The sequence below is a fragment of the Paramormyrops kingsleyae genome, chromosome 17 (assembly GCF_048594095.1).
Source record: "Paramormyrops kingsleyae isolate MSU_618 chromosome 17, PKINGS_0.4, whole genome shotgun sequence".
In the NCBI taxonomy this organism is placed as follows: Eukaryota; Metazoa; Chordata; class Actinopteri; order Osteoglossiformes; family Mormyridae; genus Paramormyrops; species Paramormyrops kingsleyae.
In genome coordinates, this window is record NC_132813.1 from 16,431,669 (window position 1) to 16,455,783 (window position 24,115).

General features: G+C 50.2%; 2 protein-coding genes across 10 annotated transcripts in view; one reads left to right on the plus strand and one right to left on the minus strand.

The window, feature by feature from the left end:
- Window positions 1-951, minus strand: part of tsr1 (TSR1 ribosome maturation factor) — a 9,098-nt gene extending 8,147 nt beyond the window's left edge. The window contains exons 1-2 of the mRNA XM_023804922.2: window positions 780-951; window positions 222-325 (exon numbers count right to left, since the gene is read on the minus strand). Coding sequence (XP_023660690.1) covers window positions 222-325; window positions 780-897 — 222 coding nt within the window. The 5' untranslated portion in view covers window positions 898-951. The remainder of the gene's footprint in view (window positions 1-221; window positions 326-779) is intronic.
- taok1a (TAO kinase 1a) overlaps window positions 1-24,115 on the plus strand; it is a 26,091-nt gene extending 1,976 nt beyond the window's left edge. The window contains exons 1-21 of one of the 9 annotated variants that reach the window (XM_072701542.1): window positions 1,121-1,140; window positions 1,698-1,848; window positions 1,938-2,005; window positions 10,123-10,371; window positions 10,577-10,648; window positions 11,574-11,675; window positions 11,842-11,887; window positions 12,162-12,258; window positions 12,637-12,750; window positions 13,577-13,668; window positions 14,077-14,170; window positions 14,414-14,495; window positions 14,804-14,971; window positions 15,161-15,586; window positions 15,712-15,936; window positions 16,022-16,150; window positions 18,591-18,794; window positions 18,886-19,125; window positions 19,235-19,447; window positions 19,552-19,734; window positions 19,992-20,500. In XM_072701542.1, the coding sequence (XP_072557643.1) occupies window positions 10,240-10,371; window positions 10,577-10,648; window positions 11,574-11,675; window positions 11,842-11,887; window positions 12,162-12,258; window positions 12,637-12,750; window positions 13,577-13,668; window positions 14,077-14,170; window positions 14,414-14,495; window positions 14,804-14,971; window positions 15,161-15,586; window positions 15,712-15,936; window positions 16,022-16,150; window positions 18,591-18,794; window positions 18,886-19,125; window positions 19,235-19,447; window positions 19,552-19,734; window positions 19,992-20,465 (3,093 nt within the window). In that variant the 5' untranslated portion in view covers window positions 1,121-1,140; window positions 1,698-1,848; window positions 1,938-2,005; window positions 10,123-10,239 and the 3' untranslated portion in view covers window positions 20,466-20,500. Of the gene's footprint in view, window positions 1-1,120; window positions 1,141-1,697; window positions 1,849-1,937; window positions 2,006-4,671; window positions 5,190-5,960; window positions 6,083-10,122; window positions 10,372-10,576; window positions 10,649-11,573; window positions 11,676-11,841; window positions 11,888-12,161; window positions 12,259-12,636; window positions 12,751-13,576; window positions 13,692-14,076; window positions 14,171-14,413; window positions 14,496-14,803; window positions 14,972-15,160; window positions 15,587-15,711; window positions 15,937-16,021; window positions 16,151-18,590; window positions 18,795-18,885; window positions 19,126-19,234; window positions 19,448-19,551; window positions 19,735-19,991; window positions 20,501-20,560 lie in introns of those variants that run through there. The other 8 variants (XM_072701541.1, XM_072701545.1, XM_072701546.1 and 5 more) reach the window with 8 other exon arrangements.

Genomic DNA, 24,115 nt, shown 5'->3' on the forward strand with positions numbered 1-24,115 from the left:
CGGGCTCACTGGACTCTTTCATGCGCACACGCTGGGTAAGTGTGGTTTCAGTACGAAAACCTGGCTTGACATAAATTGCTGATATTCCGCTTCGTGATACCGATTATCTCGGAGTGTATTTGTTTCTTTTAGTCAAGGTGGAAGTTACCTTTGAAATCAGATTCGCGATACAGCCCCCAGATTATACAAATTACACACACAAGTGCGACACTATATTTCACCTGGTCTTTCTTGTTACGACGTAACTGGTTGGCTTTGTGTCTCCGGTCCATCTTCCGCTGTTCCTTCCTCTGCTTCTTGGTGAGGGCCATCACTGCCACTCGACCTGGAAAAACAAGTTTGTTCCGGGTCTCCAGCTGTTTTTGAGCAAACCCTTTTGCCTTCAGAGCTCAGCGCTCCGGAGCCCCTGCGGGCTTCAATCAGCGGTCCGAATAAGTGTAATAATGTTTCTAACATTATCGTGGTACGAATTATAATATAAAATGTATACTGAATACACAACAGCGACCTACACATTTTCCATACAGCAAAACGACACATAATTAAATTAATTTTCAAATCGTGCTTCAGTCAGCTTTACCAACAGAACAGTCATACAGATTCAGTTTTATGGTGCATGTCAGACTACATGGGTGACGGCTGCTTTCTGTAACACTGCTATTTAAACCGAAGATTGAGTGATTCGGTAACACGTGTTTTGAACGCACTGCTGTTTCCATAAATAAATGTAGTGCTGTCATATCCTTGTCCTCCAAACCTGCCAGTCAGACCCCACGCACCTTTGTTTTCCCTCTCGATTTCGCCCTTCGTGCGGTGCTTTCCATGCTTGTGCTGCTTGTTTTTCTGTTTGTAAATCCCTGCTCTGTGGGCCTGCTGCTGCTCCCCGTCGACAGCCATTTTTCCCCACGTGATAGAGTAATGACACGCCTCTGGGTGCGCATTACGTCATATTCATGTGCCAAAGGCAGTTTCTTGTTCTGTCCAACCTACCAACACCAGTTTGTGTTTTGCTGCCACCTGGCGATCCGGGGCGAAATTTACGGCTGGCTTTGAATGGAGAAGATGTTAATTCTTCGAAAATCCCAAACAGAGATAATGATGGCGTCTACCTCTCCAGTCCCGAATATTTCATCAAAAGATGTTGGCACTACTTGATGTTTTTTTTCATGGGCATGTATCATGTTTACGGAAGAGGATTAGGGCCACCATGAAAATATTATTTGAATTCTGACTATAATCTCAGAATTCTGACTTTTTTTCTAAACTCAGAATTCTGACTTTTTTTCTAAACTCAGAATTCTGACATTAAAATCAGAATTCAAATATTTTCATGGTGGCCCTAATCGTCTTCCGTACATGTTTTCATAGAAGATGTACAGATTTTTAGGCATTACGTTATGTCAAACGGTTAGAAAAATCGTGCCGTAAACGGAAAAAAAACATCTCCCGGGGGAGCATGCTCCTAAACAGCTAAGGTTTGGGTTAAGCTTCGAATGTTTACAGCGCCTGGCTCTGCCCCTGTCCCAAGTAGACATGTGGCATATAGATAGCAGTTGGCTGTTTCTCTTGTATGCCCTGCGATTGACTGCGCAGAGTGTACCACACTCTTCTGCCCTGCGCTGCCTGGGACAGGCACCCGTGTTCAGATTGAGATGGATTTTTTTTCCCCAGATGGTAGCATCTCTGTAACTCCACAGGTAGAGGGCGCTTTCTCCCTGTCTGCACTCATGGCCATGGCAGAGGGGCAGGACAGGGGCACAGAGGGCTGTCCTCGGGGCTCTGTCTCAGGAAATGCCAGTTTGCAGAGATAAGAAGGCAGTTCCCAGGAAAGGGAAGAAGAAGGTTCTGGTAGGTTACAGTTTACATAACAAATACCTTTTTTTAATTAAGTATGGGACTTAAGAGCAACAGCTAGGGAAGCTTTCATTATTTTGCAGCTGTTGACTGTTTTCTTATCCAGATGGCCTTTGTTGCCTGGATACACATCTGTCGACAATGGCAGCAGGTGAGGTGATAATAGTGGAACTGGACTTAGGATGAAAGTGAAGCTTGAGGTATCAGGCAGGCGCACCATCACTGCCTCATTTGACTCTATGAGAATGTAAAGCTCTGTCCTCTAATTCTCCTCCTGTGCAAATCTGTCAGCTTATAGTATCAAATGTACATCATTTAAATGTTATTGCAGAGTTTGTGGGTTCATTTAAACTAGGGTGACCAGATAATCCATGTCATCCCGGACATTGTGAGCTACTTCAGGTTTTACAAACTACCTTAGAACTGAAAGGCTCCTGCACTTGGCTAAATAGTTCAGCTCTTCTTGTGCTTTGACTGGTTTGTTTCCTTGACTGAAAGACTCATCCAGTTGTTTCACATTAACATTAGTGACACGTGCATGATTATAGGAGACTGACCAATCAACATGCAATAAGAACTCGGTGCTTAAGTGAAATCCAGGTCCTTTTAATTGAAATGGTAGGTTACAAACCTTGTCCTAGCTCAAGGTGTCCAGGATGACATGGATTATCTGGTAACCCTATTTAAACCCACAAATGTGGACATCGTTTGTTGTTCTATTGTCGATTTCTTCACCTCAGTAACCACTTTTCAACATAGCCCTCACTGAAAGCTGCTCGGCTTTGATGTGTATATGTCCATGAGTCTTTATCCCCCAATGATTTAGCAATCTCACAAAGCTGATTTTAAGATGGCAAATTGGGGTCACTCAGATTGCTGTGTACCATAAAAGCTGTGCACACCCTGCGTGATGTGGCACATGCAGAGTGTGGGTGCAAGCTGGCTCTGCGGCTCCGTGTGTCACCGGTGCAATATGGCACTGCAACTCTCATTCATGACACGGCCTCAATAAGCCTCCTGTTCGCCTGGATACAGAGACATGGAATGCTGCATTCCCATTGGCAGAGCAACAGGGGATCTGGAAAGGAGCCAATCAGGAGTGCCGGCTGCTCATCCTGCACTCACATTGGCTGACTGTGGCCGGGAATAGAACGTTGCTGCCATTCTCTCACTCTACATCTCCGGGATGTGTTTCTACCCGCATTATTATGAATGGAGGACAGTAAGCCAGTTCCAACTTTGTGGAGTTGGTTTAGCACAGGAGGCTCAATGTGCATCGGTCAACCTTAACATGCTGTTTGTTTGAGTCGTTTACGTCACGCTTTTTCTGTCTTATGATACACGGAGCAGGTCCAGATATACGAGGCAGTGTCTGTAGTAGGCGTCCACTCCCACTGCTGTTCTCCAAGTAGTGCAACTCTTTTGGGTGGCTTAAGTTTTTCTTGTAAACATTTTGTTATTCTAAGGTGGTGTTTCTCAAACCGGTCCTTGGGGACCTCCAGACAGTCAATGTTTTTGGTCGGAGCTGGGAGGGAGTGAAAATGTGGACTGTCTGGGGGTCCCCAAGGACTGGGTTGAGAAACACTGCCCTAAGGTACAGGCCTATCAGCCCAGACAGAAGGGACTTCCTGTTCTTGGTAAATGCATCTGGTACCCAGCAGCAATAGCTGAATGATGATAGCTGACTGAAAAGCATAACAATGGCAGAGAAAGGCCCTTGTGTCATTGATTGGTAGTTCCTGGGGGGTGGGCTCAGGGTTAGGGGCCATGTTAAGGCCAATGGGCAAGCAGGAGAGTAGGGCTGTTGCTCTGCGAGGCAGGGATGGTTCTCACAGCTCGATCTGTGCTGGGAAGCGCGAGTAGAGGCGCACCCAGCTACACCTGGCCGTCTGCATAAAACAAACAGGCGCAGGTGGAAACAGGAGGTGCCCAGCATTACACAGCAAATCCTATACGAAAAAAGAGTCATGGTTTATCCTGTCAGCTTAGTCTTATCTGTTTCAGCAGACCAGTGGTTTTCAGCCTTCCTTAGCCTTAAACAAAACAGAATGACTGAATAAAGCTTGGGTGGGGAGCCTGCTGTTTTTATAGATACGAGTTATTTTACCCCCCCCTGAGTTCAGCCTCCCTGTCCGCGTTCGTTCTTTTCCCCGCTGCTTCTCGCCTTCCACACTCCCGCTTCCGGAGTCTTACACAACAGCAGACGGTCACCCCAAAAGCAGCTGCCGGCTTCCTGTCGCAGTTAAATAACAGTGCGCCTGGTATAATTATGCATCTGGAGCAAATCTGTCCACTTTATTAAGTTTAAAAAGAAATGTTCTCATTTAATTATTTCTCAGGCCAAATAATTCAGAACAACACGAATATATATTTATACGCAAAAGTGGGCAATATTTCGACAACAGGAAAGCTTCTTCATCATTTATTATTATTATTATTATTATTGTTATTATTCCTTATTACTTTTTTTTTAACCAGGTCTGAAGTCAAATTTGGACAGTTTTCTGGTAACTATGACCTTTTGTTACGGATATTAATCTGTTAACGACTTGGTAATTAGGTGTAAAGATGTTTTGCGTTTTTAGATCTAGGTATCCGTATAAATTGGGTAGTTTCACCAAACACTTACTCAGCAGTTGGGGGCAGCTCTCTGACCGCCGCAGCCGTCTGAATTACAGCGCACACTTTTGTATAATGATTAATTAGATTCAGATAATTATTGCGCGGCAGCGGGCAGGCTGTTTTCTCTGACTCCCCCCCGGTAGCTTTTCTGCTATGCTCCCGCCCCCTGGGACTTGGCCGCCCAGCGTGTGCTCAGCCTGCCGTGGCCAGTAGGACTCCTGATAGATGAGTGAGCGGAGCCCGGAGTTCCTGGAACCGGTTATTCGGAGTGGGGGGCAATAAAAATCACAGCCCAAGAAACGGTTATCCTGTAATACATTCCCTCCCTGTATCACAGCAAAGAGCGGCGGCTGATCCCTCGGACCGGATCAAGGGCGTCGCCGCTCGTTAGTCCGAGGGTGCTTCGGGGCCGTTCCTGCATATTCCCCCCTCCCGCCCAGTTTTGTCACAGAGGGAGGTGGTGGAGCGCACAGCCGCCATCTTTTGGGACTTGCCTATGAGGGAAAGGAGCTGCTGGGCCACGGGTAGCCTTGGGGTGGAGTTTCTGCACACTGAACAACAGCGGCAGTGGATCGGTGTGACAGCACAAAATAAGCCCGGGGGCAGCGCTGCAGTGAACGAGAGACCCCCGATTCCGCACCGTTCTGTCTCTGCCGACCGATCCAGCGGCTCGATCACTACAGCCCTCTTTTCAAACCTGGCCTGTCGGAAGGGTGAGTCGCCGCTTCACGTTCATTCAAGTTATGCAGCGATCCGGATTGGGGTTTGGGGAGGGATGGGATGGGTGAGGTGGGGTTGCGGTGTTAGAACAAACTGTCCCGGTCGCATTAAGTGTCATTAGTCCGACAATGCACGCATAAAACAGCACTGTCACTTAATTTACATAGCTGGGTGGAAAAACGACTGGGCGATTTGTGGCACGTTGACAGCGTTAAACTCGTCTAGGTCTTGCCAAAGTAGTGCGATGATCCAGTGTCCAGGTTTCGATCTATAGGATGCCTGTGCCGTGCTGTGCGATGCCGTTCCCCTGCCATGGTTTGGTGCAGTGCCGTAGCACCCTGAATGTAATGCTTCTGTTATTTCAATCGGTACTTTTTAAAATAACATTTTTCCACGTCGAAAAGCTCAGTTCTTTTTATGGTTTGTGCAGATCGCTGCATTTATACATTTACACTTGTTTTAACTGTAGCTGTCATACTTTGACGCCTTTTTGAAAGCCACTCCCTCCGGCTTTTTCTCCCACGACCCCCAGTAAATAGCGTGTTGCGGGCATGTTTATTCCCGCGCAGTGTAGCGCTTTTACTGTAATCTTCAGCACGGTCTGTTTTTCTGTGTGTATATAAATGGCAGATCAATGCGGACTGACGCACAGCCCGCTCCCCGCGGCTGTCCCGTGTTTTCGCTCATTACGACATTCCGGCTCGCCCGTACCAGGCGGGCGGGACAGTTTGACAGCCCCTCCCCCGACCCCCACTCGTACCCGTGTCCCAGTTGCGGCACTTTATTTTCCTGTATGACGTGCCCTCTCCTGAGGGATGTGCGGTCGGCCTCTGCGGTGTCTCTCCGATTCGGGTTCCAACTCGACTTACTGCCTGTTTTATCCTTCGTAAGTATAGAGTAAAATTTAGGAAACGCAAGTTAAAACGTAAACACTAATATTATATTGTCTGGTTTATTTTTTTAAGTACTGCTTCTGAATATCGGCTAGTGTCAATGTCATTTACTTAACGCATGTATATAATGTTAATATCAAATGTCCGGTATGCCTCGTTATAATGAGGACATCTGATCTGGAGATTGTTTTACTGATTGTTATTTTATTAACAATGTGGAGACGCGTTTAAACAAACCGAACGCACGGTTTATTTGTGAATAATATTCGCGGGAGATGCCGTATTTTGGATCTCAGTTGCTTCCTTACTAGACGTTGGGGGGGGGGGGCGCTATGTACTGTAAACGTTTTTACATCCTTCACACAGTTTATCACTTGTGTCAGAGAGGGTCTCTGCTCCCTTGTTTTCCCTTCTAACCCTGGGGGCTGATTAGATCTAAGACTCTGCCCGCTCCACTCTCCTTGGTCCGGAGTTCCCCTAGTGTTGTTTGACTGGGCAGAAGTGCTTTTTTTTTTTTTTTGGGTGGGAGGTGATTTCAGGGCACTGAATGGAAGTGTGATATGATGGACTTGTCTCCATGATGTTGCTGTAAGACGCATTTGCAGATTCGGGCTGGCTTTCAGCTCGCCATCAGCACAGTAGCTCTCGGTGCGAGGGGTTGCAGGCGTCTCTAGGCTTTGGATGTCTGCCTGTAAATGTGCTTCCGGGTGGATGGTGTTTTCTGTGTTGGGGCAGAACGCTGACTGCAGTGAGCGTGGGCAGCTTTCCAGTCTGAGTCTATTTGCCCTGCCACGGTTTGTTTTTAGCTCATTTCTGCAGACCATCAGCATGTTAATGGGCAGAGACGATACACTGAGCGTGTGCAAAGGCCCGTCCAGTGCCCACAGCTGTCCGGCCTGTGCTGCCGCTCCCTTACTCCGCCCGGGCCTTGGTCCTCAGTCCTGGACCCTCTGTGTACTGCTTACCATCTGAGATTGTGCAGATGGTCTCTGTTTAAAGCCCCTCATAGACACAGCTGCTTGCTGGAGTTCTGACCCATGAGCTACAGGTGTATGTCTGCAGCGGGTATCTGCTGTTAGACCTTTGGGTGAGCGTCAGTGCTATTTGAATGCCTGATAGCGACAGGCCGACGGACGGATGAGCATTGATATGCAGTTTGCTGGTACACAGGCACGGATGTTGGGTTTTCATTTATGCTTTTCATGAACATGTTGCTGGTTGAGGCCCTAGCCAGGTGATTGCTGTTGTACTGTAGACTGAGGTAGCCCCCTCTTGGTTACTGCAGTAAATGCCCATCTGCGTGAGTCCCTCCCCAGCCACAATATCCCTGGGACTGAAGGCTGATCCTACCAGGCTGGGGGGTGGGGGTGGCCGGTCTTGTGACCCGGGAATGGAATCCGTATCGCCATTGTTGTGTCTGTCTGAGGCTGGTCATTTGAAAAAGATTCTGACTGTGGGAAGGGAGTGTATGTGGGGGCAGGGGGGGTGACAAAGAAGACTGACTTCCCTATTCAGTGCGGCCAGCAGGACAGAGACCAAATAATAAACAAGCCTTTATTTTTTAGTGAGCAGTGTGTGTATGCACGTGTGTGTGTGTGTGTGTGTGTGTGTGTGTGTGTGAGAGAGAGAGAGAGAGAGAGAGAGAGAGATGCAGTGGATTATTCACTGAGTTTGTAGGTTTTTGAGGTTTTTTGTGAGAAGTTGCTTGTGAAGCTGATTAACATATGAAAAACTGACTTTTGACCCCCCCATCTCTCTTGCCCTTTTCTATGTCACTACAGCCTTTGGGTCCAGTCTTCTGTGTCCCCATCTCTCTCTCTCTCTCTCTCTCTCTCTCTCTCTCTCTCTCTGTGTGTCCCCATCTCTCTCTCTCTCTCTGTGTCCCCATCTCTCTCTCTCTCTCTCTCTGTGTGTCCCCATCTCTCTCTCTCTCTCTCTCTCTGTCCCCATCTCTCTCTCTCTCTCTCTCTCTCTCACTCCTCCCCCCCCATCTTTTTGGAGGTCTCACCCTCCACAACATGGCATCTCCTCAGGCCTGTTTGCATCTTTAGGGTTGATTCTGTGCTGAAAAGAACAGACAATTCAATACACTGCAGAAAATATAAAATATATCAAGCTGACCAAATTTCAGTTTGCATGTCTGTTTCAGTGTCTTGCGTGCCACACACACCCTGAGCTGTTATCCTCTGATGTCATGAAGAGGCATTTTTGAACTGATTTGTGCTGGAAAATCTTTCCCAGCATCTGCTCTGTGTCCTCCTGGCTCTCCTCTCTGTCGATGTGTTATTATAACACTTTTATTATCGAGATATTTCAGAGACAGGGTTTGCATTAAACTTCTAAAAACATTAAACTTTAGTATCCAGTGACAAAGGTGTGAGCAAGAAAATCGCATTATGTGACAGTGTAGCCCAGTAATGTTCCGACTGCCATCTGCTTCACTGGAAACACGCATGTTGAGTGTGTGGCTTTTAAAGTAAACCTGACCAAACTGCATGAAATGATGATGATCACTTGGTGAAATTTCCCTTTCTTACAACAGCATTTTTTCCCCATCCATCTTTTTATTTTAATTGGACATCTTGTATTGGATTTCAGGTGGTTTAGTGGTATTTCCAATACAAGGAACTTCTCACACTAGGGAGAGGATTCTGAGTAAAACGGGGCAGGGGCTGATGGATTTATTTATGTACAAGAAATGGGACTCTGGGTTAGGGGGGGGGGGGCAAGACAAGAAACACAGGATTCAGCTTTTGCCATCAGGAAAAAGATACAGAGCAATGAAAATAAAGACAAACCGCCTAAAGAACAGTTTTTATCCAAAACCAATCATGGCCTTAAACTTAAACTCTAAACAGGTCTTTTTCATATTCACAAGTGCAATTCATATATTTCTCCAGTGCAATATGTATAATTAGTGCAATTTGTATATTTTTGTAATTTATTCTTCTATTACTCATGCCTCACATTGTGTCGCCGGCACTTTCGCAATTTCGTTGTCAAGTGGCAATGACAATAAAGATTATCTTATCTGTTGTGCTGAGTGAAATTCTGGGTGAAAATAGGAACGGGGCAGAGGAATGTGCCTGCATGTGAAGCCAAGGATTCAGGGTGAAAGCAGGACCGGAACGCAGAGAGGGTGGCTGGCAGTTGTGTCCGCAGATTCGGCCACGCTGTCCAGTGTGAAATTCCCAAGGTGTGTGCCGGTCACGAATGAGGCCGGGGCAGAGTGACACGGAGCTTAATCTCCCGCAGCACAGCCTCCTTCCCCGGTGCATTAGATTCCTGTCATTGTCATCTGCTCTGCCTGAAAGCCCTAGTCTCTCCATTAAGCCGTCCCTCTGCACCATCCCCACGCACCATCCCTGCTCATCTCCATCTCTTGCTTTGCCCATCTTTCCCCTCGTGTTCCGCTCCCTCTTTGGCTGTATAGGAGCCCTTTGTTGCCGTAGAGACAGGGGCAGTCATTGGCTAACTGTTCTGGAAAGAAAGAATAATTTGCAAGTGTTGAGTGTGGCGTAGTATCAAGCCCTTTGTCACACACACACACACCGGTTTAGCCTGTGAAGCAGTGAGCGAGGACAGGAAGTCGTTGAAGAAACCTTGGCTTTGTCTGCACGGACTTCCTGTCTCACCATGCTGGCAAAATGTCCTCTCCCCCAAGTGGGCTTTCCCCATGGAAACTACCATATTTGTTTTTTATTTTCTGTTTTTACTGTCCTTGAATCATAATATGTACTGGGAATCTCCGGGGGGTGATGTCGTTGCTGTTTGTTACGTGCCCTTTTTATCCGGTTAGGAGAGGGTGTCACAGCTGGCCTTGGAGCTCCTCGCTAAGTGGCTATAGACCTGATTAAAAAGCGGATGCTTATATCGAGTCTACCCAGTGGCATTTTGTTTAAGTAGCAGGAGGATTCCTTTCCCTTGGCAACCGCTGCTGTGGAGTGCAGCCTATGTCAGATTTGGTTGCCTTGGAAACATACAGGAGTAGCTGTGTGGAAGATGGCTGACCCGCGGGTTGACTTCTCTCCAGGTGCCCATGCCTGCAAGGCCGCTGTCCTGCAGATGAGCCATCGGCGGCTGGCATCGCGTCACAGACCCAGATAGTCCCCGGCGGCCGCACCGCGCCCTTTCCCTCCCCCAGCCCAGCATGCCCACCCCCAGCCGGGCGGGGAGCCTGAAGGATGCTGAGATTGCCGAGCTCTTCTTCAAGGAGGACCCTGAGAAGCTCTTCACCGACCTGCGCGAGATTGGCCATGGCAGCTTTGGCGCCGTCTACTTCGTACGTGCCAGCCCTTGGGCCGACCCGACTTTTCTGTCCCCCTAGATATTGTTATTTCAGGCTCCAATTTGTGTGATAAACTGAGCCTAAAGCCTAACAGAGCCTAAATCTGGTGGTGAAACATCCAGCCCCACGAGTGGACAAAGTGTTCGACTGTCTGCGCCAGTCTGGCTGTAAAGACATGCTGTCTGCCTCTGTCCTTCAGGCGCGGGACGTGCGGAACATGGAGGTGGTGGCCATTAAGAAGATGTCCTACAGTGGGAAGCAGTCCACCGAGGTGAGTGGCACTGTCGGCGCAGGCAGGTTCCCTTGCTGCTGCTGGTACAGGTCAATGGGCATGAGGTGAACACACCTTTTAATACTCGAGGAGGACAGTCTCCGGTGCTGGATGTACAACACCAGACATGACCTCCCTGAAACGTCGTCCTCTGTATTCTCGGTTCCTCTAGCGGTGACAACCAGCAGCAGTGCTGTCTCGGTGCAGCTTTGGGACACATGACCGGCATGCATGAGTCATTTTCTTCGCCAAGAGTGCGTCAGCCCAGCATCAGGTGTAGTTAAGTCACTCTGCTTTGTGCGTAACTCAGTCTCAAAGCAAAAGACTGATCACTGTTGGCTGATCAGGTATCTTTAGCCTGAAGAAACATCTGGTCGTATTCTTTGCGCATTTGGGAAGTTCAGGAATGGCAGAAGTGTTTTCCTGTGTCGAATACACCGAGGTGTTTTGCTGGGTTTTTCTCCACTGGAGAAATGCAGAGTCGAAGCCCTGATTTGTGTGCTGCCTTTGTGAAGAAGCGTTACCGTAGAAACAAAACCATCGTCGAGGCGATCCAGTTGTGATGCGTCAAAATCAGGGCTATGCAGTGCGAGCCTGATGTGTTATAACAAGTGCTGTTTCATCGTCTTTTTCTGTCGGCTGATGGCCGTCTTGGGTGGTTGTCGACAGCCGCGAAATGAAAATTAGCTCTCAGCTCCACACCGCCACGCAACCTCTCTTGGATATGTGTGTGACAGAATGGAGGGGGGGGGGGGTGACCTGTGGGCTGGGTGGCAGAGTTCCCCTTCTCATTTTAACAAGCACTGCAGAATCGGGGATTTTATCGTTTTTGGTGGGTGTGACTGTATAAATGTCAGTGGGGTGGGAATTTCGTGACTGGTGATAAAAGTTAAAGGCTGCCCTCTGATCCTTCCCACCCCCACAGAAATGGCAGGACATCATTAAGGAGGTGAAGTTCCTACAAAGGATACAGCACCCCAACAGCATCCAGTACAAGGGCTGCTACCTGCGGGAGCACACAGCCTGGGTAAGGGGTGCCCCCCCTGGTGGGAGCTGGTAGCACAGCGTAACGCACACAGTCCCCTGGGGATGAAATGGGGGATCCTTGCTGTCCTCACTGGTGGACCAAGATCAGTATGTTTAATGCACATGAGTGTGATGTGTAAATGAAGCCATCCCCTCTTTTCCCGCAGCTGGTAATGGAGTACTGCTTAGGCTCCGCATCAGACCTCCTGGAAGGTGAGCCTGCTTCCTGTATCTGGTAGTTTCGGCCATCAGAAGTGTTGCTTTTATGTAAGGAATGCATTTACTGTGACTGGAATGGCTAATGGGTGACAGACACTTCCCAAGGAAGGCCCAGTGTCCCCCTGGCTGCCAGCCTCCAGTGCCGCAGTGAAACAGCACATTCCCGTGCGGGTCTGAGGGCTGCCGAGCCTGTTCTGGGGCGGCAGCACTTTTCTCCATGCCTCCTCTTCCTCTTTCTGACTGACTGCTCTCTGCTCTGCTCCTCCAGTGCATAAAAAACCTCTCCAGGAAATAGAAATAGCAGCCATTACCCATGGTGCTTTGCAGGGGTTAGCCTACCTTCACTCCCACAACATGATTCATAGGTGAGTGAGTGTGAGTGAGTACGTGTGTGTGTGGGGGAGGAGGGGAGATTCAGAAACCCAGACACACAGACGGGAAGCTTCATATAACCCAGCACCAGTCGTAAGGCTAGAAATGCGCAGTTATCTTAAGATCAGCTCTGGCTTAGCATGGTGTTTGAGCTCATGGCCCAGTCACAAGACACTGAACCCTGAGTCCTGGAGGACCTCAGCTGGCTGGGAGGGGTCTTTTAGATCAGTTTGAAATGTTTGTCCTTTTAGTTCTCAGCGGTGCAAGCAGTCGCAGGGATTGGATGGGGGAGGTGTCTTTGTGCAGTGAGCAGTGCTGCAGTGAGCAGTGCCGAGGAGTGATTGTCCGTTCTGTTGCACTCTGGCCCATAGGGACATTAAGGCCGGAAACATCCTGTTGACAGAACCTGGGCAGGTAAAGCTGGCAGACTTTGGCTCCGCCTCCATCGCTTCCCCCGCCAACTCCTTCGTAGGGACGCCATATTGGTGAGTGGGCTCTGTAGACCGTCTGTCCACACCAAGCATATGGTCCTTCAGAAAACATGCACCCCCCCCCCCCCAAACACCCTCAGGGATTTTCATTGCCCAGACATGGAGTCATGCTTTGTGTGCATCTTATGCTGCGTTCCATTTGAACTCATAAGTCGGAAATTGTGAGTTCCTAGTCGGAAATTTCAGCTGGAACGTCCCCTGAAGTTGGAATTCCGACTCGTGAACTCGGAGGAATCGACACAACCCCAAGCTCAGAATCCAAGATGGCTGCGCCCTTTATCAACAGAAGTTAAAGCAGTAGTTTTACACTGTTTATTAGCACTTATTTGTGGCTCATTAAGTTGGTCTTACACACAATACTGTCCAACTGCTATCTGTGTACTTGTTGCTACAGCGTTTTTATGCACAAAATACCACGTAATGTGTTGTTATCCAATGATATTACTAGCAATTAGACAGGCTAGAACTGGGGCCCGTTTCATTACGCAGGATTTCTTGCTTTGTAGGATTTAAGGTACTCTGGGCTAAATGTAAGTAAATGAACATAAAGGCTGTTTAAACTGGGGTAAATTAAATCCGACAAATTATCCAGGTAAGCAAGATATTTTGCTTTTTGAAACGTGACATTAAATGGCTTTCCGACTTGTACTGGAACGCTGTTAACTCGTGTGTGACGTCATTCCCAGTTCTGAGTTCCGGTCTCTGGGGTAAATGGAACACAGCATTAATGTCTGCTCTTTGTGCCTGCGGCAGACACTTCGGTTAATGACTTCCTGTTTGGCTTACACTGGGCTCCAGTTTCCTGTCCCTCCCCCCACAGGATGGCCCCCGAGGTGATTCTGGCCATGGACGAGGGCCAGTATGATGGCAAGGTGGACGTCTGGTCACTTGGCATCACCTGCATTGAGCTCGGTGAGCCTGTAGGAGGCGCTGATGTGAGGTTCAGCCTGCGCCAGTCTGCCATCCCTTACACACGTTCATTCTCTCTCTCTCTCTCTTATGCTTTTTTCTCCTCTCGTACACTTTTTGCAGTTCTATCTCTCCCTGTTCTCTCTCCCCTGCTTCTCTCCAGCTTTTCTGTTTGTTCCCCCCCCCCCTTCTGTGATACTGTTTACACGGTGTGGGCATGTACCTGGTCCAGTTCAGTGTAAGAACCCCTCAGTAAACCTCTATGGCTGCTGTCCATCAGCTTCAAGCTGCTTGGCTGTCCCTTTGGGGCGTGGCCTGGGCCTGGTCTGGGTGTGGCTTAGGTGGGGCCCCACTTGCTGAATTTGTATTTATCTTTTCTTGCTCTGGTGTCCACTTGTGCCCCCCCCTCAGCGGAGAGGAAGCCCCCGCTTTTCAACATGAACGCGATGAGTGCCTTATACCACATAGCACAGAATGAGAGCCCCATCCTGCAGTCCAGTGAATGGTGAGAACCCCCCCACCTGGGAGCACTGTGTCCCTGTTCCACTGTCATACTGTCCTACTGGCATACATAACCTTAGCAGGAGCCGCTGGAAAGGCAGATGGACACACAAGCATCCAGCAGCAACTGCTCTTCTCATCTTTACCAATATGCTATTTTCTTATGTGTGTTTTTTTTATTCGTATTCTGGGATCTTTTTTTGCAAAATCTAAATGGTTCTGCTTTCTGTCTCCCCGACGCTCTTAGGACGGATTACTTTAGAAACTTTGTCGATTCTTGCCTTCAGAAGATCCCCCAGGACAGGCCTACGTCTGAGGAGCTGTTGAAGGTGAGGCCTGCATCAGTCCATCGCCTCCCTTGGCATGCTGCCCCCAGCCCTGGGCATCCCCCACAGTGCCCCGCATGCCATTTAGCTATGTGTTTGTGTGAATGCATACACTATTTGGCAAGACCTGTTACCAGCAATGGTTGGATGGCGAGCAACAACGAGTGGGGCTGCTCATAGGGTCAACCATGACTGGAAATGCACTAAAATTATAATTGAGAATGAAAAACCATTAATCAGACCTCCTCTGTTTTCATTCTTATTGTCCATCATCCCCTTCCTCTCCCGCTGATGGTGTTTCTCTTTGCCAGCATGCCTTTCTCCGGCGGGAACGGCCCGATTCTGTGGTGATAGACCTGATCCAGAGGACAAAGGATGCCGTCCGCGAACTCGACAACCTGCAGTACCGCAAGATGAAGAAGATCCTGTTCCAGGAGACCCCCAACGGCCCAGTCGTGGAGGTACCCGAGGAGGAGGAGGTGAGCCCAGCCCCTGGTTGCCAATTTGGCCCCACCTCCCTTCCCCTCCCATGCAGTGGAATTGTCCTGCTGTTGGCCGTCATGGCACCTGACAGCCTTTGGGTATTTGTGAACTCACTGGTTTGCCACAGTTATATTTCCTGGATGTGAAATTGTGTGGTAAAAGAGCCCCACCACTGCCCCCTGCAGGAGCCAGAGCACGGCCCGGGACGCACGGGCACCGTGAGCAGCGTGGGCAGCAACCAGTCCATCCCCAGCATGTCCATCAGCGCCAGCTCCCAGAGCAGCTCTGTCAACAGCCTGCCAGACGCCGCTGGTGCCGGGGACGACCGCAGCGAGCTGGAGCTGCTGGAGGGCGACCACACCGTCATGTCCAACAGCTCTGTCATCCACGTTCAGCCAGTGGGTACCGGCCCGTCTCGGGGGGTGGGCTCCATTTCATTCACTGCCGTGTCTCACTCCGATGTCCCTCATCAGGATGAGGAGTGTTTCCATGACAACCCAGAACCACAAAGGCGGCTGTCAGAGCCGCAGTCCCCACCCGCACAGACACCCCGGACCAAGCCTCGCTACCGGAACCGCGAGCACTTTGCCACTATCCGGACCGCCTCCCTGGTGAGTCCACTCCCCCCCCCCCCCCACCCATGCAGGTGACATCACTCCTCCCTGTGTGTCAGTGAGGGGATGATTCGTCCTATCTGTCCCTCTGTACAATCCATCCCTCTGGCCTCCGCCCCCAGGTAACGCGGCAGGAGCAGGACTCAGAGCTGCGAGAGCAGATGTCCGGATACAAGCGCATGCGGAGGCAGCACCAGAAGCAGCTGATGGCGCTGGAGAACAAGCTGAGGGCCGAGATGGACGAGCACCGGCTGCGGCTGGACAAGGAGCTGGAGGCCCAGAGGAGCAGCTTCAGCGGAGACATCGAGAAGCTGCTGAAGAAGCAGCAGGCCTCCCTGGAGAAAGACGTAGCGTAGCCTCTCTAACGTGTCACCATCATCATCCTCATCATCGTCGTGATCAGTCCCCCTAACCATACCACCCCCCACACAGGCTAAGACGGTCACTAATGACGAGAGGAAGTTCCAGCAGCACATCCAGAGCCAGCAAAAGAAGGAGCTCAGCAGCTTCCAGGAGCTACAGAAACGAGAGTACAAGCTACGCAAGGAGCAGCTCAAAGAGGTAACATGCTAACACAGCGAAACACACACACACACTGTGGTTACACAGCGAGAGAAACACACACGCTGCATGTGTGTTAGTATGCCAAGTGTCTCTGTGCATTAGGCAGGTGTATGCATATGCCTGCACACACACAGTATATGCAGAGGCAGTGAGTGGCTGAGCGTGTTAAGTGGCTGTGACACACACACACTTTTTTTTTTGTCAAAGAAAAAACAAAAACAAAAAACATATACACGATATACAGGGCACACACAGGGGTGGTGAGTGGCTCAGTGGGCTAAGCCTCCGTGCCTGTGATCAGACAGTTGGTGGTTTGAGCCTGCCCTCAGCAGAATAGTTACAGGGCAGGCCCTTGAGTGTACTGACTGACTCTGTGTGTGTGTGTGTGTGTGTGTGTGTGTGTGTGTGTGTGTGTGTGTGTGTGTGTGTGTGTGTGTGTGTGTGTGTGTGTGTGTGTGAGAGAGAGAGTGATCACACTGCAGGATTAGGCAGTGTGCTTGAGGGCCTGCCCTGTAACTATTCTGCTGAGGGCAGGCTCAAGCCACTGACCTAATCACAGGCACAGGGGGTTAGCCACTCACCACTACTTTTTTTAATTAAAAAAAAAAAAAAAAAGGCAAATAAAGGATTCACACATGTAGCACCTGTCTCTGTGTGTTAGGGTTAAGACCCTTGCTCTAGGACTTGCCCCATGACTATTCTGCCAAGGCTGGGCTTGAACCACCAACCTTCTGATCACAGGCATGGAGGCTTAGCCTGCTGAGCCACTCATCACTCCTGTGTGTGCTCTCTGTATTTCGTGTATATGTTTTTTTTTTCTTGACAAATAAATGGCAAATAAAGGATTTATCATATATATACATACTATATTGCCAAACGTATTGGGACACCTCTCCAAATCATTGCATTCAGGTGTTCCAATTGCTTCCATAGCCACAGGTGTATAAAATCAAGCACCTAGGAATGCAGACTGCTTCTACAAACATTTGCGAAAGAATAGGTCATTCACAGGGGTTCAGTGAATTCAAGCGTGGTACTGTGGTAGGATGTCACCTGTGCAAGGCCATTTGTGAAATTTCCTCGCTACTAAAAATTCCACGGTCAACTGTTAGTGGTATTATAACAAAGTGAAAGCAATTGGGAACAACAGCAACTCAGCCACGAAATGGTAGGTCACAGGGACACCGCATGCTGAGGCTCACAGTGTGCAGAAGTCGCCAACTGTCTGCAGAGTCAATAGCTACAGACCTACAAACTTCGTGTGGCCTTCAGATTAGCTCAAGAACAGTGCATAGAGGACTTCATGACTGAGCAGCTGCATCCAAGCCTTACATCACCAAGCACAATGCAAAGCGTCGGATGCAGTGGTGTAAAGCACGCCGGCACTGGACTCTGGAGAAGGAGAGGTGTTCTCTGGAGTGACAAATCACACTTCTCTGTCTGGCAAACCGATGGACGAGTCTGGGTTTGCTGGTTGCCAGGAGAAACAGTACTTGCCTGACTGCATTGTGCCAAGTGTAAAGTTTGGTGGGGGGGGGATTATGGTGTGGGCTGTTTTCAGGGGTTGGACTTAGTGCCTTAGTTCCAGTGAAAGGAACTCAATGCTGCTGCATTCAAAGCCATTTGGACAATTTCATGCTCCCAACTTTGTGGGAACAGATTGCGGATGGCCCCTTCCTGTTCCAACATGACTGTGCACCAGTGCACAAAGTGAGCTCCATAAGGACATGGATGAGCGAGTCTGGTGTGGAGGAACTTGACTGGCTTAGAGCCCTGACTTCAACCCGATAGAACACCTTTGGGATGAATTAGAGCGGGGACTGCGAGCCAGGCCTTCTCATCCAACATCGGTGCCTGACCTCACAAATGCTTTTCTGGAAGAATGATCAAAACACTCCTAAACCTTATCGACAGCCTTCCCAGAAGAGCTGAAGCTTATAGCTGCATATTAAAGCCTATATATTAAGAATGGGATGTAATTAAAGTTCATACGTGTGTGAAGGCAGGTGTCCAAATACTTTTGGCAATATAGTGTGTATGTATGTGTGATATATATATATACTCACACACGTGTGCGCACACACACACTTACCTCCTGTCTGTGTGTGTTACGGTTAAGGGCCTTGGTCAAGGGCCTGCCCTGTGATTATTCTGCTGATGCTGGACTTGAGCAGGTGACCTTCCAGTCACAGGGGAGCTGAGCCCCACACTGCCCCCATGTGTACCCTCTCTGTTTTTTATTCTTGACAAATAAATGGTAGAAGAATTTATCATCACATGGGCAGCCACCTTGTTCCCAGTCTATGCACACGTGTTTATACGATGCTTTTTAAATACACTAACAGAATGTCACACTTCCAATGCTAACAGTGTATGATTTGCTCCATCATCCCATCATCACACTGGGATCTGATGTGTCGCTGCATCTCGCCCCTAGGAGCTTCACGAGAACCAGTCGACACCCAAGAAGGAGAAGCAGGAGTGGCTCTCCAAGCAGAAGGAGAACATCCAGCACTTCCAGGCGGAGGAGGAGGCCAACCTGCAGCGGAGGCAGCGTCAGTTCCTGGAGCTGGAGAGCCGACGCTTCAAGAGGCGCGTGCTGATCGTCCGGCACAACGCGGAGCAGGACCTGCTGCGTGAGGTGGACTTGGCGGGGCTGTGTTCCGCTTGCTCCGTCCCGTCAGCCCGCCCAACTACTGACCCCCTTGCCCCCCCCCCCATGCTATCGGCAGGAGCTGAACAAGCGGCAAACGCAGAAGGACCTGGAGCACGCCATGCTGCTGCGGCACCACGAGTCCACACAGGAGCTAGAGTTCCGGCAGTTGGCGCTGGTGCAGCGGACGCGGGCCGACCTGATCCGCACGCAGCACCAGAGCGAGCTCACCAACCAGATGGAGTATAACAAACGGAGGGAGCGTGAGCTGCGCAGGAAGCATGCCATGGAGGTGCGGCAGCAGCCCAAGAGCCTGAAGGTGAGTGGCGGCGCTTTGCGGGGTCGACGGGGTGCCAGCGGGGGTGGGGGGGGGCCATTGAGGCACTTATGACACGTCTCTCCAACTCTCTCCTGTCTTGTGCCATCAGTCCAAGGAGCTGCAGATTAAGAAGCAGTTCCAGGACACGTGCAAGATCCAGACGCGGCAGTATAAAGCCCTGAGGAACCACCTACTGGACAACACGCCCAAGTCGGAGCACAAGGCCGTCCTCAAGCGGCTGAAGGAGGAGCAGACGCGCAAGCTGGCCATCCTGGCGGAGCAGTACGACCACTCCATCAACGAGATGCTGTCCACGCAGGCCGTAAGTTATCTGGTGGGGCCACAGAACTATGGGAAGGCCACATGGCAGAGCTTCTTGGCCCCCACTTGCTGTTAACGGTTTATTCCTCTTCCTCTTTTTGCCAGCTGCGATTGGACGAGGCGCAGGAGGCGGAGTGCCAGGTGCTGAGGATGCAGCTGCAGCAGGAGCTGGAGCTGCTCAACGCCTACCAGAGCAAGATCAAGATGCAGACGGACGCGCAGCACGAGCGCGAGAAGGATGAGCTGGAGCAGAGGGTGTCACTGCGTCGGGCGCTGCTGGAGCAGAAGGTGCAGTAAAAGGCGGTCAGGCGGCCCAGGGGGGGTGGCTTTTGGGGTGGTGGTTCCTGCCGTAACCAAGCGGTGAGGCTCAGATTAGCATCAGCTATCGGCTGCCACTTCCACACACAGCTGGCCGTTGCTCAGTATAAGATTTCACGTGGTTTGAGGGGCGAGCGGAGGAGGCAGGGCGCATATCAGAGGATTGTGGGTAAAGGTGTGAGGGCTGGTTGTAAATCCACATGCTGACCCCCGACTCCCACCGGCAGATCGAGGAGGAGATGCAGCGGCTGCAGATGGAGCGTTCTGAGCGCATCCGTAGGCTGCTGGAGCGGCAGGCGCGTGAGGTGGAGGCCTTCGACTCAGAGAGCATGCGGCTGGGCTTCGGCAGCATGGCGCTGTCCGGCCTGTCGCCCGAAGCCCTAAGTCACAGCTACCCCGGGGCCCCTGCCGGCTGGGCCGCTCACCAGCACCCAAGCAGCCACGGCCATCCCTGGGGGGGCGGTGGCCACCAGCAGCAGCACCACCACGGCCACGGCGGAACTGCATCTCCCTGGAGCCACGCCTCCGCCGGCTCCCTGGGGGCCCTCCCCCGGGTGGGCCCCGGTGTGGGGGCGAGGAACAGCCCGCAGGCGGCCAGGAGAATGGCGCCAGGGGGGGCAGCGCGCGGCGAGGCGGGTATGAACCGCAGCACCAGCATCGCCTCACAAATTTCTAACGGGTCACATGTGTCCTACACATAAGGGGGGGTGCGGGGGGTGGGGCAGGAGGCAGACATGGGCCAGACTGCCCCCCAATCCCTGCTGTTTCTTTCTTTGCTCTTCTCTCGTTCAAACAGACCTGTCTGTCTGACGAGGCGTCTCGCTCAGGTCACATGGCTCACAGGAAACCCCCCCCCCCCCCCCCCAACAGGGCACCTTCCCCCCAAGAGACATGGGACTGATCCTGGCTGAGGCAGTCGGAGCCACATGAGCTGACATGAGTGCTGGTGAAGTTCAGGTGTGAGCAAACGGGGGAGGGGAGTGCGGGGGCCAGCGTGCCGCTTCAGGCCGTCTGGGCCTCGCCCACTGCGGGACAAAGCTGCCCGGTGCCAGCCGACCGCCCGTCTGCCTGGAGAAACGCCATGTTGTCCTACAGCGGGAAGCCCAGCGAGGCAGCAGCCAAAGGGAGCCGGAGAGAGGTGACGTGCTGCTCCTCAGGCAGCAGACGGGCCGCGGGGCGATTGTCCAAACACCGGAGGCCCTCAGCCTCTCTGTACGTCAAACACCACAAAGGTGCTGCTGCTCCTTAACAGGGGGCCGCATGTGCTGCTTACCACATGCTGTATAAACAAACACTGTTAATATAGCAGTCCAGCAGCAGGCCCCCCCAGGAAGGGGCAGGGCAGGGCAGCCATCTTTATGTATCGTGCCTTCATAGGGTTAAACATATCCAAAGCATTGGGACACCCACATACACAGAAACACAACATGAATATGGAAGCGCCAGCCAGCTGAACTGCAAGCAAACCCGATATACTGAGACCAGAAACCGTGGAGTATAAAGGCAGCGGACATTAAATTATGGGATGGAGGATGTGATGATGAGTAGTGATACTAAACAGCGAAGGAAGGACACAGACGCCCACCACCACCCTAAGCCACATGGGCCACCCACCCACAAGCAACGCTCATCACACGTCACACTATGAATGTTTAAAACTACATTATGAAGCGAGGTTCACCCAAAAGCCAGGATGTCATTTCACATTTGTTTATTTAACAGACACTTTTGTCCTGACTGACATACAAGCAAGGCAGGTAGTACAAGCATACAGCCGCCAGCATGGATGCAGATGCTGCTAGGCAGCCCTAACAATGACGTGATGCACAAGGGGCAAGAGCCAAACAGGCTGTAACTGCAGAGACTATACAAATATAAAGCTATTCAAACAGCATCAAGAGAAGCAAGCAGAGTGTAAGTGTGAAATACAGGAAGAGCAGTCAGTCAGAAGGAACAGAGAATGCAAACAGAGCCCCAGTGAGGGTCCGTGTCAGGGACAGAGCCCTGGTCTAAGGGTGAGGCTGTTTAAAGCTTTACCTGAGGCGACGTTCCCTAAAAGTGGCAGTGGACTCTGCTGAGCAATAACTCACTCTGACCTGAAAGCAGGGGCAGGCTGGTACCACGACATTATGTGCGGGGGAGTGTGGTCAATGCTGCGATTCTCCACCAGACCAGACGGATGTTCCACAAATTAAGATCTCAGATAGATGGGTTAACTTAAGCTAGAAGTCATGATTGTCCAATAGGAAAGCTCCTTGCGTAAACTTTTACGCAAGGAGCGTAGGTTAGGTTAATCCACCTAAGAAATCCTACTTTGTGGAACACCCCCAAAAGAGGGCAGATGTACTGCAACAAACACAAATACAAACAGTGAAGTGAATCGGTAATGGATTTTTATGAGTAGTTTTAAAGTTGTTAGTCTAGGATTGAGCATTACTAATAATAACTGATACTTTATTGATCCCCATGAGGACAAATTTAACCAGACCCCCCCCCCCCCCCCCCCAGCAAATTGTATTGGCAAGATTTCAAAATGGAATAGTGTTGCTTATGAGAATACCATATACCACGATATAATGTCTGGACAGTATAAATTATCGGGACATTACATACCTCTGCACCTCCTACAACAATAATTCATCTTCCTCTACTCTTGGTTGACCTCAACTCTGTAAAAGTCAGTGCTGCCACATGCTGGAAACCCCTAATCAATTTCTTTGCACATATGCAGTTCAAGCACATGGACACGCATGATCTCTGTAGGACAGAAAAAAATCTGGATTACATGCGCACCATCCACAGCCGTCTGGCACAAACCCCTGGTGACAAGCTTCGTCATCTGACCCTGTATGTGACTGAAAATGTATGTGGAAAAGCGGAGCATGAATTAGCCATTAGTGCAAGGTGATGCTGGCATGATTATCTTGGTGAAAATCTGACAGCCTCACTGCGCATGGGGCTGTGGGAGGAGGGAAACGTGGAAGGTCTGCTCTAGTTAAATGTCTTAAGCTCTGGTTCAGCCTAAACGCCAAGATGCCAAAGTCATGGAGCTGATGATCAACATGCCAAAAACAGACATGACAGTGACTGCGGTCTGAAGCCAGTCAGTACGATTGGGCAGCACGTAACCCAGCTGCGAGCCCTGCCATGAGAGTACACTCCCACTTGCTTTACTAAGGGAGAACAGAAATGTATTAGAATGACTTCAGTAGGTGGTGGCTTGTAGTCTGGATGAATCCTTACACAAAGATGTAAAATGTTCATATTGTATATAACTAATGTATGAGAGCGAAAAAAAATATGAACCATATAGTGAAGATGGACAAACTTGACATGACTGAGGGTTTTGCGGGGGTAGCGAGTGTCGGTGATCACCTGCGGCCACAAGCCTGACTGTCACAGACTCATGTGCTGCTCCTCTCCATCACTGCCCAACACTGCTGTCGGCGTGGGCCGTTCTTCCAGCCTTCAGCGCGGCCGGTCCTCCCCTTCCAGCAAAGCAGTCATTCAGGTTCTCCGCCTGTGTACATGTTCAAATTTAAGGGGGGTGTTTTATTCAAAAACTGGGTATGACACTGAGGTTTTTAAAATGGAGCTTTGGAAAGGAAGGGCTGTCAGGTTCCTGCCCCACACACACACACACACACGCCTGGGAGACACATGCTGAAGACATCGCTGTCCACCTCGCAGGACCAGGAGTGCGGCCAGTGTGAACACACACATATATATATGTGTATGTGTGTGTGTGTAAAACCCTTTTAAAAAGTATAACCAATCAAAATGCAAACCACACTTCCTGCTAATTGCCCAAGGGAAGCAGTCTGTGGGATGTTATTCATAACATTCCCCCCCCCCCCCCCCCCAGTTTGGGAGGGGTGAGCTGTGCGTTAAACTTCCATTCCCTACACCCACTTGTCAAACACTGTGCCATACTGCAGCCAGTGCCCCCCCCCCTCAAAACCGCATGAAGTCAGCATGCAGTCCAAGTGGTTCAGAGTGACTTAACCTTTCCAGCCTGTCTTGGCCAATGGGGATGTGTGTGTGCGTGTGTTTGGGTTGGGGGTAGAGTTTTGTACAGCGTGTGTCAGTATCTCCCCCTCCCAACCTCTGCTTTTACATTACCACAAAAAAAGTCTATATGTACCTTGTATTGAAATGTATAGATTGTGAAATCTGTCACTGTCAGAAAGATTACAAAATATAAATTTAAAGTGTAAAACTGAGAAATGTACAAAATATGAAAGAGAAACTCTAGAAAGAAAAGTAATATTTTGTTTGTAATTGTTATGGAGGAGGGATACCAGACAAAATATCCAATGTAATAATTTTAGTAAAAAAAAAATTGAGAGAA